The sequence below is a fragment of the Hoplias malabaricus genome, chromosome Y, assembly GCF_029633855.1.
Source record: "Hoplias malabaricus isolate fHopMal1 chromosome Y, fHopMal1.hap1, whole genome shotgun sequence".
NCBI lineage: Eukaryota > Metazoa > Chordata > Actinopteri > Characiformes > Erythrinidae > Hoplias > Hoplias malabaricus.
The window spans coordinates 7,995,028-8,010,659 of NC_089820.1; the positions used below are offsets into that span (position 1 = coordinate 7,995,028).

The following is a 15,632-nucleotide window of genomic DNA, read 5'->3' on the forward strand; positions in this document are numbered from 1 at the left end:
TTAGCTCCTTTATACCAGGCTTTAACATACATTTTGTATCTGGATGTATTTAAATAAAATAGGGCCAATATTCTGAGAACAAAAAAGGAGAATCCATAACCAAAAAAATTGTTAATACTTCTGAAGTTAACCCCCCTTTTCTAGCTGTTGTCTAAGCCTAATTTAAGTCGTTTGAAAATGGCAAACAAGAATCAAATCAAATCAAATCAAATGTATTTGTATAGCGCCTTTTACAACTGACGTTGTCACAAAGCAGCTTCACAGTTTCAAAACAGAACATTTAAATCAAAGCCCAATGCAAGCAAGCCGAAGGCGACAGTGGCCAGGAAAAACTCCCTCGAGGCTGGAGGAAGAAACTAGTGATGTGTCGGTCACGAACGAACCGGTTCAAAGAGCCGGCTCTTGTAAGTGAACGATGAGAGCCGGTTCCCGTCTAAGACCGAGCCATTTTTTTCTAAGGCTTGTCATTCAACCAATCAGAGAACAACAAACAAAGCTGAGACACTTGGTTTTCCCGAATGCCAATCTGCCTTCCAAAAAATAGTTGAAGAAATCAGTTACAGTTGACAGTTGTGGTTGTTTTAATCACTACCGTTGAATGCTGCTGTTTTGCACTTTGCAGAGTATTTGTTTATTTTATTACCCAGAAATGGATGATTATTTAATTTAATAAGCAATTTTTTTATTTATATTTAATAAGCTAAGGTAATATCTACCTTTTGGGTTCCATTGGCTATATTTCAGAGTTTACAAGTGATTTTTTATTAAGGTGTTTAAATAAAAATCCAGTTATTTATACAATTGAATGTGTGAGTGCAATCAGTGAGTTATTACAAGACAGCCATAAAAACAATTGGCCATTGCAACACTATTTATTATTTTTAATATTGAACAATAATATTTTGTCCATATAGTCATGTAAAATGTTGGCAACGTTGTTCTTTACCAGTGGAAATAAGTGGTAAAACAAAGAGCCATTTAGGAGCCGAAAGAGCCGTCTCTTTATGAAGAGCCGAGCCAAAAGAGCCGGCTCCCCAAAAAGAGCCGAAATTCCCATCACTAGAAGAAACCTTGGGAGGAACCAAGACTCACAAAGGGGACCCATCCTCCTCTGATCAAACTATAGATTGAGAGTGCAGCAGAGAATAAGAGCATGTGAATATTTTCTTTAGTGTAGTGAGGGATCTGACTGTAACAGACTGGGAGGAGGGAAACCAGAAGGAGCTCAGGCAAAGACATCCTTTCGTTCCAAGCAAGAGAAATTGTGAGCACATCATCCAGGTTTACCCTGATTCTCCATGTCCATGAGTTCCTGAAACGACAACCTTAAACTAGACAGACGTTAGTTGCCTGAAAAGAAGAATTTATTCATCACTGCTTTTCTTATGTGTTTCCTAAAAAAAACTGCAGGTTTTTTTTATATTACAATATAAGTTTTTTTTACAATTTCAATAGTCATTAATAGTCACACTCTGCAATATGGAAATATTCTGTTTACAATATTGTTTTTTTAAAACTTGGTTTTAATAACAGTCCCTTACTAAATTTAATTTTGTGGATTCTTATTTTGGTTCTCTACACGATGGCCCTGGGTTTCAGGTTACACTTGTCAGTAAAACGCTTTCCCAGACTGAAAAGAAGATGCGATTTTACTTTCCCGCGAAAGAAACACCACAACGCATACATCATTTCCGTTAGATTTCCTGTAGCGGACTGTAAACATGTCTCATAAACTACTTTCAGTGCATTATATTCTCAAACCTGAGAGATAAACGCGTATCTGCAGTGGCGGAGCTCATATTTATCGTTCGCACATTAAATCAGTGAGTTTCTTAATCTGTTTTGAGGAGGTTCTACAAAAACAGTATTTAAAATTAAAAGAAGACAAACAAACCTGAGACCAGTAGCAGCTTTGTTCGCTCTGGAGGGACTAAAAACGACGATTCTCCAGCCAAGACAGCAGACAGGACAGAACGATGACGACTCCGTGCCAATCTGTCGTTCTCTTATTTATAACTTTTTAATCAATTTGTAACGGTCACTGTTACCACTGTGTTCACGAGGTGTACTCGTGAGTAATATGACGGTCACCGTTTATACACTGTTGGAACTTTTTACTCGTCTGTAAGTGGCATTGTCATTAATTAATCCATTTTATTTTATTTTGCCTGTCGTTCAGTGTAGTTTAAAAATCTTTTGGATACAATTTGTATCTTTTACACACCTGCGAGTGTCTCTGTGCCTCTTTGCACCAGTTTTCAGATTCTTGTTTAGATCCTCTTTCATCTGTCAGTGACCAAACCTTCATTTTAACAGTTCTTACCTGACTGAGAGTCTTGGATCTTGGTTCCATCCGTTTCCCTCTGTCTCTGAGTGCGTGAACATGTGCAAATGTTTGTTAATATATAAGTGTTAGTGCATGTGTCTTTAACTGTTTCTTTTTAACAGTCCTCTGTGAGAGTCTGTGAGCTTGTTTCCATTTGTTTTCACGTGTGTGTGTGTGTGTATATATGTGTGTATTTGGGTGAAGGGTCAGCTTCAGATTCTCTTACAAACAACTTCAGCTAAATGTGGCGAAGAAACCAAAGGTCGGAAATGCTTCAGTTCGTTCATTGGCTGCAACGACGGGGACACCGCTGTGGGTCTGTAGTTCGTATTTCTCGGTTTAAACCATGGTCACTTCGAAATTCTTTGAATTCTGGCGGTATATTCGCCAACGTCAAATGTTAACTTTCCTTTCCACCTTAAACAATGCAGCGGTGCTGACTGAACTGAGCACGGCCGACTTTAGTTCGCAGATAGGGACTGAGCTAATACTCTACGCGTAAAGACCGACCAGTTTTAAAGGAAAAGTAACCACATTTAAGCGGTTTATAAAATGATCGTTTCTAATAAATACTCAAATCCAACAGATATCAGTAAATATGAAGTGATGTTGCTGTATAAGTTTTGAGTAAATGGCATCCAAAATCCCCAATTGTCCATTATTTTTAAACATAGGTCAAGTTTGCTGCTTTCTAAAATGGTCATTTCTAATAAGTAGTCCATAAAACCAACAGACATCAGTTCAGTGTTTGCCGTACTGTGAGCCTATGAAATATGAAGTGATATTACTGTATAGTTTTTGAGTAAATGGCATTCAAAATACCCATAGTTTTCCACTGTTTGTAATGACGAGTCAAGTTTAGTGCTTTATAAAATGGTCATTTTTAATAAGTAGTCCATACAACCAACAGATATCAGTTCAGTGTTTACCACACTATGTACCTATGAAATATGAAGTGATATTTCGGTATCCCCATAAGTGTCCATTGTGTTTAATAATGAGTCAAGTTTACTGCTTCATAAAATGGCCATTTCTCAAAAGTAGTTCATAAAACCATCGGATCTCAGTTCAATGTTTATCACACTATTATGTACCTATTTCATAGGCACATTGTATGGTGAACACTGAACTGAGATCTGATGGTTGTATGGACTACTTATTATTAAAAAGGAGTGGCCCAAAAAAAGGTCACTACCTGGATTTATCTACGCAAATAGGTAAGAGACTCCCATTGGATAATTACTGCATGGGTGATTATGTTTCAGCTGGTGACCAGTTATTTAACACTAACTGAGGCAGTGAGGGGCGGCACAGTGGCGCAGCAGGTTGTGTCACAGTTACAGAGGTTGTGGGTTCGAGTCCCGCTCCAGGTGACTGTCTGTGAGGAGTTTGGTGTGTACTCCCTGTGTCCGTGTGGGTTTCCTCCGGGTGCTCTGGTTTCCTCCCACGGTCCAAAAACACATGTTGGTAGGTGGATTGGTGACTTAAAAGTGTCCGTAGGTGTGTGTTTGTGTGTGTGTTGCCCTGTGAAGGACTGGCACCCCCTCCAGGGTGTATTCCTGCCTTGTACCCAATTAATTATAAATTAGTTTTTATTTTTTATAAACTGAATATGGTATTAATACTAATAAATACCTTTTCAGACTATAAATCGAAGGGTTTTTTTTTTTTGTAAGCCAAGAATTATTTCCATACTTCATTGGACAAGAGTCACTCAAACACAGTGTTTTGTGACTGGTCTGGATAATGAGAGCAGGAGTCAGAGACAGAAAGTTGCGGCTCCTCTGTGACCGTAAATGCATTTACAGAAGAATATGCCATCAGCAGTTGACCTTCATCATCACTTCTCTCTGTTTCATCTTTTGAATCATGATTATTTTTCTTCTCTACATTCACGGTCTCCATCACTGGACTGTGGACTTCAAGTTCTTTACTGAGCGGTTCCTGTTGTTGTTGTTGCTGTAATTGCTGCATGTTCATTGTGGGTTTCTCCGTTCTTTGCTGGCATTTCTGCAGTCTCCTGTTCTGGTCAATCAGCACCGCAATCACCAGAATGGCAACAACCAGAAGTCCCCCAAACACAGCCGCCAGAGTTTGAACAAACACGTACTGGCTCCGTGGAATTCCTAAAAACAGCAGTGAAGAGTCAAAACTATTACTCAAGCACATGATGCAGATTATCCTGAGTGGACTAAATGTACACAGGATTTATACACTATTTGTGCAATACAGTACACACGTATTTGTGCATTTTCAGCACACTTTAGTCTCTGCAACAACATGCTGCTATTGTATTTCATTGTTTATCACAGTTCTGTTTTTATCTGGTGGAATATGTCAGATCCCACATCCACAGAGGTGAACTAAAGCCAGAGATTCTGTTTTAAAACTCTCGAACAATAAAAAAGGAAACCGAAAATTTGATGTAACATTTTATTTTTTCATTGTTTAATTTAGGACTGTAAGAAAATAAATGATTTAATTCATTTGTCCTACTTTGCTATGCTTCATTTTTGCACCTCAAAATATGAGTCTCAAGAAAATGAATTACATTTTCTAATTTTCTGCTTCTTGTAATAAGAGTGGTTGGACTGTACTATCAGAGGAGGCATGATGTACCTCTACACATAAACCATAGACATACGTAAACTTTCCACTAAATTACTTAGTTAAGCACCGACATTATACCAAAACTCACAGAGCAGCAGTGTCAACATTTACACTTTTTTACATTTACATATTGCCACTGCAGTCATGTAGTCTGCATGTAATGAAAATGCATCAGCCATCAGCAATATTTCTCACGCTAGTACCAAAGTAATATATCCCAAAGGAAGCTTATTCTAAACCTTAATTACACTAAATTCATTGAGTTTTAATTACAAAATCATATCTGACTGTTTGGGAAAGAAAGTGTTATGACACTTTATTCACTATTTAATGTGCAGACAGGTTCAACAAATTTACAGTAGTAGAAATATTACATTTTTAAAATGAAAAAACAATGGATATTCCATTTCTTATTTTTTACTCGACCAAATGTAAAAATTAGGTTTTACTTCCAGAAATGTATCTGAAATTTTTAAATATTTAAATTATATTTGTATGCTGTTTAATACATTTTAATTTTTGATGTGATGAAATATTTAAATTTCAAAAATTCTTATTAAAAAAATCCAGATTTTTAAAAATTCAAAACCATAAATTAATATCTTAAAAATGCAGTTCTCAAAAATACAAATCTAGGCCAGATGCAAACCATCGGGATTCTCAGGAAAAGTAAACTCCTACAGAGTGAAGAAGTGCAGTGCTTAACTGAACAAATCTGACTGGTACTGCCTTCTGAACAGTTCACCTCTACAGTGAAACCCTGTCCCTTTATCCGTTATTCTGTTGAATACAATTTAATTTAGAAATATTTAATCCATTCCTGTCATGATCAGTTTTCTCCTTTAAACTAGATGTTTGAGTGTCATTTTAGAAAAGGCTTGTTTAACTTGCCATAGTGATATAAACATATGTCAAGCAGTTCAGGACAGTGTATGATCATGGAAAGCCTGTAATTGTCTGTTCGTAACTACACCACAGAAACTACAGTGAACTGAAAAGACATTCAGTCTGTCAAGCCCTGGCCCTGTGTCTGCTTTTCCTGTGTCTGCTTTGTTTGTTATTGTTTCTGTCTCCACCCTAGTCCTGCCTTAGCTCCACCCTCTCATTGTGACACCTTTATATCCTTCCCTCTCTTTAACTGTCCCAGGTGTTCCTTGTCTGTGGTGTGTATTTATGTTCCCTTCTGTTAGTGTTTCTTTCTTGAACATTTCCCTTCTTATGCTGGTTTTGTCTGTCTGTTTCGTCGTCTGTCAGTTCCTGTTTATGCCTGTGTTCTACTGTTTGGGTTGCACTTTGTGTGTGTGTGTCTTGTCTGTCTGTTTCTTTCTCTTCCCCTTCTAGTCTGTTTGTACCTCTAGTTAGTTTTTATACCTCTCCCTAGCCTGTTAGGTTCCTTCTATATATAATCTGTTAGTATTTCCCCATCTCTCTAGTCTGTTGGTCTCTCAGTCTGTGACCCTGTCTAGTTCTCTCTGTCTTTAAGGTCCTGTGTTAAAGAATCTGTAACTGTCTCCTAGTCAAGGTCTCTCTCAGTCTCGCTGTCCAAGTCTCTCTAAGTATCTGTTACGTCTAGTGACTTATTTGTGTGTTTTGTGTTTCTCTACTCTCTGAGTAAATGCCTCAGGTGCTGCTGCTGATTTGCTGCAGGAACCGTGCTCTGGTTGGCTGACAGTATTAAGGCGGAACAGATATAAAGCCCCGGTGGTTGATTGAAAGAAGCTCCTCCTCTTCCTCCTTGCCGTTGCTTCTTCCTGTCAGACTAAGGCTTGTGTGTGTATGTTGACATGCTATTGTGTGTGATTCAGCTACCTAATGTAGTGTTAACTCAATAGTTATCCTACTAGATTGGAAGCTGTAGGGGGTGTAGCCTTATTTCTTTTCCATAAAGGGGTTGAATTGTTTCTGTTTGTTAGGGAGTTAGGTTATGTTTTTGTATTTTCTTTCTTAATTATTTTTGGTTAGGTAAGTAATAGATGTTGGGTGGAAAGGGGTTTTGATTATTTTGGGCCTAGATCACTCCTGATGCTTTGCTTCCATTATAGCCTTGCAGTCAATAAAACATTGAGACTGGAGTCTTGTGACATTGTGTGGTTTTCTTGGTCTGGAGGGATTGAAGTGTGAGGAGTTGGGGGAGACTTTTTATTTTATTTATTTATTTATTTTTTGTTTCAGCTTACCTAGACAGGCTGTAACAGTATCGAAGTCTATTTATCTTTGTCTAGTTCTCTCTGTATCGGCCCTTCTAGTTAGCCACGTTTAGTTTTGTCTCATTTCATTGTCTTTGTTTTAATAGTCTGTTATTGCATTTGTGTCTGCACCAGGGAGTCAATCCAGTCCTGACAGTCAACTAGTTAATACAAGAAACTAGTGAGGAACTGTAAAGATTGCATACTTTCAATGACATTTTAAATATTATTAAATCCGTACACTTTTACAGTATATTAACAAAGTAATAAAATTTTCAGGATTTTTCACATTTTATGTTTAACACTTGTGCTAAAATAATAATTATAAAAGAAATATCAACACCCCCCACCACCATATCAAGCTACACTCTATATCCTATAATGAGAAAGTGAAAACAGAATTTTAGAAGTGTTTGCACATTTTTATGAAGGAAAAATAATTTCACAAGAACATAATTCAGACACTTATTTATGACACTTTTATTATTTATTCTTCTCGATCATCTTTGAGATGTTTCTACACCCTGACTGGAGTCCACTTGTAAATTCAGGTCTCAGTTAACAATGCATATCAGAGCAAAGACTAAGCCATGAGGAGGAAAGAACTGCCTGCATAGCTCAGAGACTGGATTGTGTGGAGGCACAGACCTGGAGAGGACAACACACATTACTGCTGAAAAGAATACAGTGGCCTTTGTAATTCTTAAATGGAAGAAGTTTGGAACAAGCAAGACTCTTCCTAGAGTTGGATGCCCCACCACATTAAGTAATCGGGAGAGAAGGGCCTTGGAAATAGAAGTGACCAAGAACCCATGGTCACTCTGGTTGAGCTCCTCTGTGCAGATGGAAGAAACTTCCAGAAGGTCAGCAAATCACTGCAACACTCCACTAATCTGGGCTTTATGGCAGAGTGTCCACACAGAAATCTCTTCACAGTAAAATACACCAAAAAAGGCCCTGAAAGACTCTTAGACTGTAAGAAACAAGATTCTCTGGTCTGATGAAAACAAGATTTAACTTTTTGGCCTCAATTCTAAGCACCATGTCTGGAGGAAACCAGGTGTATCTCATTACCTGCCCAATACCATCCCCACTGTGAACCATGGCGGTGGCAGCATCATTGGGGTGTTTGTCAGTGGCTGGGACAGGGAGACTGGTCAATGTTGAGGGGAGATTGAATGGAGCAATGTACAGAGATATTATTAATGAAAACCTATTCCAGAGCACTTGGGACTTCAGACTGGACCAAGGTTCACCTTCCAACAAGCCAATGACCCTAAGCACACAGCCAAGAAAACACAGGGGTGGTATAGGGACAACTTTGTGATTGGGTATGAGTGGCTGAGACAGAGCCCTGACTTGAACCCAATCAAACATCTCTGGAGAGACCTGAAAATGGCTGTTCATGAATGGTCCCCATCCAAGCTGACAGAGTTTGAGAGTGTCTGCAAAAAGTGGTAAAACCCAGGTGCCCAAACCTTGTGGCATCACAAGACTGTAATCACTGAGAAAGGTGCTTCAACTCAGTAAAGGGTCTGAATACGTATGTCAATGCAATACTTTAGTTTTTCCTTTTTTGCAACATAACATGTAAAAAAAAAGTAAAGGGGAGTGGAGACTTTCAGAATTCATTGTATATACTTGTATAGTATTAAAACCCTCTTTGGAATGCGCTCTTTGCCTCTTTGCTCACCCTTATGCAGTGTCATCAATGCGCACACTTCAAGGAAGGCCTTAGGCCACTTCCTTCGGCAGGAATTAGGACAGAGTGGGACAGCTGTGACTGGTGGGTGTGAGAAGAATACACTGATCATTTTTTGAAAGTTTACTTTTCCTGAGGAACCCATATGGTTGACCTCTGTCATGGATTTGTATTTTTTATCTGAACTTTTAAGATTTTAATGAGTTTGAATGGGTCTGAATTTTTTAAATAAGAATATTTCACCACCTCAAAATTTCAAGTTGATTAAATGCCATATAAATATAAATAAAATATACAGAAAATGCTTGGGATGTTAGTGTATGCAGCTAGCTTGTTTAAAATGCTTTACTGCCTTCTGAGTTGACTGAGTTCACTGAAGCATAATTCCTCAGGCAAATGTTCTTATGCTCTAGTCAATAAGAGTTTATAAGAACTTGAAAATAAGCATCAAACATACCTTCAACTGAAAGGCTGTCATTGGTATGTGAACTTGATCCTATAATAATAAACACAAAAAGGTAAAATTATTTCACTCCGAGATGTACATATGTTTTGTTCCATAGATTGTATAGAAGTCCTCCCTAGGAGAACTGTAGGGATGGGTCATATAGCAATCACCCATGTCCATCTAAGTCATGTCATCAATATCTATAGTTTTAGATCAAAAGCACAAATTCAAAGAACTGCAAAAATACATTTATGAAATAAGATGATTGTTATTATAGGGCTCATCAGCTAAAGGTTTATATGCTGTTACGTTGCACTATATATGAAAATACTGCTCAGGTCTAGAGAATGAAATTGAGGCACACCTTCCACAGTGACATTGTACATCCCGATGACCTCGTCATTCTTGATGTCTCGTATGATGTAGATGCCTCCATCACGGCTCTTCACCTGTTTTAGCTGTAGAGTAGAACTGAGCATCACCCTCTTCTCATATGCAGACTCACACTGAAGTCTATCTCCCTTAATGGTACAGAGTCTAGAGCTCTGTGGATTGTCTATCCTCTTGAAGGCCACTTCAATGTCATCTGAGTTGGGAAAGTCCAGGGAGAGGGGCCCTCCAGTCTGGACAACAACCGGGAAACTGAAAGCTTATGGAGGAAAAAATTAGTCGTTTTGATTAATTTACATTTTTAATGCTAGGAGACAGTAGATCACTGACACCTAGTGGTCTACATTTACATTCACAGCTTTTAGCAGAAGTTCTTATCCAGAGTTCACTAATCAGATATAGTGGTCTACATTTATCAGGGATACAGCATTACTCTATTTTTTTCAAGTGTGACATACTCTGTGTAGAATAAACTGTTTCATTCAGGACCTAAAAAGCAGTTTTTCTTAATCGTAAGTGAGCTAAACCCTGTGATATATCAACAAATAATAATTTATCACCTTTGTAAATGTAGTTTGCTATTTTGTGCCTGACTGAATGCTTTCTTAAAGGCTCAAACTTAACATTACTCTAGTAACCTAGAAATTATTCAATAATTATTTTGGTTTCTACTTACGCTCTAGCCGTAGACTCACATCACAGATGATCTGACCGCCACACGTACATGTGTACCAGCTCTTCTTACTAAAGTCAGCATCATGAATGGTGAGGGACAGGTTTCCCTGAAGGTACTGACCATGGGACATGTGAAATCCCTCCTTGAATTGGCAAGACATTCGGTTACACTGAGCCAGAACGTCTTTATTACCAGGCATGCTCCATGTTACCAGACCAGAGCAGCTGTGATAGCAGGGTAGAAAGGCAGCCTCATGAAGCTTCACCATTGTGAAATTGAATGCTGATGCTGAAGAAAAAACTGTAGAAAAACAAAACACGATGTCTCAGTTGTTGTTGCTAATGTAACTACAAACTGTCAGCATCAAATAGAATGTTTTAGCATTTTATAACATTTAAGATATTTTTATTATCTTTTTTGTGTTCATTAATTTGATACTTTTCAATAGACTAGACCTAAACCTGGTTACAAAATTTGCATATTAAGCTAGCTCTGAGGCTATTGATTCAAAAAAATGACTACACAACTAACTTCTAGCTGTATATCCTACACCTACCGCATATCTAAATTCATTGTCCATTTTATCAGCTCCACTAACCATACAGCAGCACTTTGTAGTTTTGTAGACTGTTTATAATACACAGACATACTGTACATACCAAAAAACAGCTGCATCTTTAAGGCAACGCCCAGTATCCTCACGTCCATCATTTCTGTAGACACAAATATGTTTATGTGAACCACAAAGATGTCTTATTAAATTAATCATTTTATATACAGTATATGGTTGAAACGTCATTATGATCATACTCGTGTAAAACCATGTTACCAATTTGAAAGCATATAATATATTCAATAGTTTCTTAAAATCAAAGGATTCAAAGCAATCTTTATTAAAAGAAAAATAAAAACAGATTTATTTAGTCAACAAATATTTATGTACATTTAAAGGCACGTGATTTCCTCCGGTGCGCATGCGCAGACTCGGAAAAACTAAACATCGATATTTATCACAAATATTCGACGATATAAAGGAAAGATTAGGACTAGTACGAAACGTAGGCTTTTATTTGTCACCCAAGTTTTGTAACTCGAGCTTTACTTATTGTTACGGTTCCTTTAAAAAACAGGAAGTGATCAAGCGACATCGCGGTAATAATCAATAACTAAAAATAGTAAAATAAAATTGATTTTTTTGTTAAATGTTTTTTATTGCCACTTGCCTCTTTGTAGTCCAGCTGTTTTAACCCCTGCTGTCGAACAATAACACAAGATAATCCAGGAACACCAAAAACCTTTCCTCAAGAGGAAGTGTGCATTTATTTATTTAATTATTGCACAATCAGCCTACTGTGTTTCTTGTATTCTTATGAAGCCTATATGTCTTTTAAGTAATGAAGCATTTTCAGTAAAAATAATAGTTATAGAGTTTTAGAATAAGACTTTTTCGCGAGACATTATTGGGAAGAACACAGCTCTATACTGATATATGTAATCTTTAATTATTTAATATCTGTAGTAATAAAATAGACAAAAGTCAAAATCAATTACTGCAGTTCCATCTCGACAGAGGTGTGCAGAGTGAGGAACGCAATAGTTACTTCAGAACATGGCGCATTCCAAAATGAAATGACAGTAGTGCCAAATACAACAATACAATTGTATTAAAAGTTGTCACAGGGCGAGCAAGAGAAATTGGAGTGTAAACAAAACTGAGTAAATCCATTTTTAATGAAGCCACTCAGAATTAGAATATAAGGTTTTGTAAGATGAATGAGAGTATATAAGATGATAAAGTAGATAATATTAGATAAGAAAAGGCTTTATTGAAACTCTTGGGAAAATGTATTGTTACTTGGGGGGGTGTACATAAATAAGTAAATAAATATAAACAAACAACAACAACAACAAACCAATAGTTCAATAGTCAATAAGCACACATAAACACACCTGTGGTATTGGTTGTTCTTACACTGTCAGGGAAAGAGTGTTAATGAATGAGCTGCAATTAAAGACCCCACAGTTTCATGCAGTGGATGAGAGGTGTTGTCTAGGATGGATGATAGCTTGGCCGCCTTGTTAAGTCTCTTCCACACACCACTGCGTTGAGGATAGCTCAGGGGTGTCCAAAGTTTTTTTTCTAAGGGGGCAAAACTGGATCATATCAAAAATCTTAATGGCCAGTCTCTCTTTCCATATATATCAGTGGTGGATGCTGGTCTTTCAAGGAGGGGAAGCTCAATTTCGGCCTACATCATAAAATGTGTCGGTTTATTTATACGTAAATTCTACCCTCCGTTCCTGTTCAAGAAAATGATCTGTGACCCTGTCGTACCAACAAGGCGTCTATTCCAGGGACTTGACTAGTGTCCTCTCAATGGCCAGCAGAGCTAGGCTGCTTAAACGGCCTTGGCCCATGTGAAGTGTGTCCGCCTGTGAGTGCTTTGTGACGGTGGAGGGGCTCAGCAGCACCCGCTGGACAGAAACTGCGATAGAAGTCAGAAAAAGTGATAGAAGTCAGTCTCCAAACACAAGCAGCTACAAAAAAAAAAACCCCACCAGAAATAGAAGCCTCAGACAGATCATCCAATCATCATGCAGAAGCTGAGCGTCCGGGCCAGCCGAGGTCAGCCCACTGCCCCATAGACCCCCAGAGACGCTGAGCGTCCGATGGGCGGGACAAAGCCCAGCATTTATCCAATGACTCGTCTCGTTTCGCTGCACTTCGCTGCTTCACTATTGAACTCTGTGGACGCTCAGCGTCCTCACTGTTTAAAGCACCGTGAAGGGAATGATTGAGAGGAAAGCCGCGTCTTTACCAGTGACAAGAAGCTGATTCTGAACAAAAGTTGAGCGCGTTGTAGTGCATATTTATTCAATGCAATGTACACACAACAGTATATATTTGATCACTTATTTTTTGACATTTTAGGGGAAGCTGAGCTTCCCTTGCAGTCTTAGAGCAATCGCCTCTGCCTGTGATATATATATATATATATATATAATGAATGTTTCGTATATGTTCCAGGACCACCCGCGATAAACGAAAATCCGTAGGGACGCTATATTTATTTAAATATTTATACACTATTCTAAGGCTTAATAAACCCTCCCCCACACTTTTACACTACATAAACCTTTCACATTCCCCTAATAACCATTTGTTTCCGAATATATGCAAATTTACTGTAATTCGTAATAATTTAAGATTTACAACATTCCTTTATTTTTTCATGTAAAAATTAATCAAATATATATATATTCCGCCGATCGAGTTCCGAAGAAAACCCGCGAAATAGCGAAAATCCGCGATTTATTTTTTCCATTAATATTTTATAAAAATCCGCAATGCACGGAAGCCTCGAAAGGTGAAGCACGAAGTGGCGAGGGACGACTGTATCTAACTTGTTCAATACATTTTAATTTATTGCCTTCTGAGTTTGAATTAGACTGTCAGCTGCATATGTATGAATGATAACATCAGGTAGTTAACGTTAAGGATTTTAGTAAAAAGTACTACATCCATTCTGATGAAGCACATTATCTGTTTAAATGCACCTTTTTGAAACTATAGGGTCTGAGCACATAACACATTGACATTAAAAACGGTTTTTGTTTGGTGGTTTTTTTTTTTTTTTTTCTTTTGGAAATGAAAAACATTCATTCATTATCTGTAACCCTTATCCAGTTCAGGGTCGCGGTGGGTCCAGAGCCTACCTGGAATCACTGGGCGCAAGACGGGAACACTCCCTGGAGGGGGCGCTAGTCCTTCACAGGGCAACACAGACACACACACACATTCATTCACACCTACGGACACATTTGAGTCGCCAATCCACCTACCAATGTGTGTTTTTGGACTGTGGGAGGAAACCGGAGCACCCGGAGGAAACCCACGCAGACACGGGGAGAACACACCAACTCCTCACAGACAGTCACCAGGAGCGGTAATCAAACACAACCTCCAGGTCGCTGGAGCTGTGTGACTGTGACACTACCTGCTGCGCCACCGTGCCGCCCCAAATGAAAAATATATAAAATTAAATATATTACAATAAACTTTACGAACATTTTATAAATGTCTAATCAACGTTACCTTAAGGTTGAAAATGAAAGTTGAAAAGACGTATATTAGACGTATTTTGGACGTCCATTTATGTTATTAATTGGTCCCGAAATAAATTACTTGTATAAAACGCATTTTGGACGTCCACTGACGTTATCGATTGGTCACCACTTAACTAACTTATTAAGATGGATTTTGGACGTCCATTGACGTTTAAAATATGTCCTTGACAGAGAGACTACTTTTAGACCTATTTTAAACGCCCAGGGACGTTCCTTGTTTACTGGGAAGGAAGTAGACCAGATGTAGGTCTACAGCACCAATGACTCTTAAGAGTTAATTCAGCTGTTTAAGGGGGACTCATTACTGACACAGAAGTTTGTATAAGCTCTAAAGAAAAACCTTGACCAATGATTAGGAGCAGCTGCTTATTGAGAGGTGATGAGATCAAAAGTATAATGAAATCTATTCTGTTTTTTATACTCTTCATCCACTCGGCATCTGCAGGTAAGCCCAAACATGTTGTTCTTTAGGCAGCAAATGGTTTTTATGAATCCAGAAATGTTGGGACACTTTGTAAAATGCAATAAAAACGACAATCTATAGTTTCTTGAATCTGTAGTGTCAACAATCTCTAATTTCTGGAGTTTCTTAAAACTTAATAAAACTGATAAATGTACAAAGAATGAATTTCCAGTCAAGTTAATCAAAAATGAGCAAATCACAAATTATTGTTCTGTAATGGATTTGTCAGTATAACATCTAGACTAATATGCAACATCTATTTAATTTTTTTATATAATTGTCTTTTTAAAGATAAGGGAATAATTTCTCTACAGAGCGGTTACAGACTATGAATGAATGAATGAGTACACACCAACACATTTTAATACAGATGTAATGTTTATTTAATGGGTTTGGACCTATTGGAAAAACACCTTGCATTATATAATATGACATTACTTTTGCACACACCACAATGTATGATTTAATCTTCCCCAAAGTTAAAGTTTGTCAGTAAACAGTCATTGTGCATTAAAATATGCAAAAGTGTGAACTGTGTAGAACATATGTTCACCCATTACCTATTATATTCTTTCATTAGACTGAGGTGCTCAAACCTATGCACAAAACCATAGGTAAATGGGTGATTATTAATATTTATTATATTTATTTATATGTATTAATATACTAACATATTAATATATGGGTTTTCAACTTCATGGGC

The 15,632-nt window shown here is 37.7% G+C and overlaps 2 protein-coding genes across 5 annotated transcripts in view; both read right to left on the bottom strand.

The window, feature by feature from the left end:
- Positions 1-2,398, bottom strand: part of LOC136677830 (acetyl-CoA carboxylase 2-like) — a 47,358-nt gene extending 44,960 nt beyond the window's left edge. For 3 of the 4 annotated variants that reach the window (XM_066655494.1, XM_066655493.1, XM_066655491.1), the window contains exon 1: positions 2,324-2,398. The gene's annotated coding sequence lies outside the window, so the exon portion shown is untranslated. Of the gene's footprint in view, positions 1-1,894; positions 1,968-2,323 lie in introns of those variants that run through there. The other variant, XM_066655492.1, reaches the window with a different exon arrangement.
- Positions 2,399-4,036: 1,638 nt separating this feature from the next.
- On the bottom strand, positions 4,037-11,644 carry LOC136677832 (uncharacterized). The gene is made up of 6 exons (XM_066655495.1): positions 11,562-11,644; positions 10,998-11,051; positions 10,339-10,638; positions 9,637-9,921; positions 9,282-9,320; positions 4,037-4,452 (listed from the first exon to the last, which is right to left on the bottom strand). Exons 2-6 carry the CDS (start codon positions 11,047-11,049, stop codon positions 4,037-4,039), a joined length of 1,092 nt encoding a protein of 363 aa, XP_066511592.1. The 5' UTR covers positions 11,050-11,051; positions 11,562-11,644.
- Between the last annotated feature and the right edge of the window lie 3,988 nt (positions 11,645-15,632).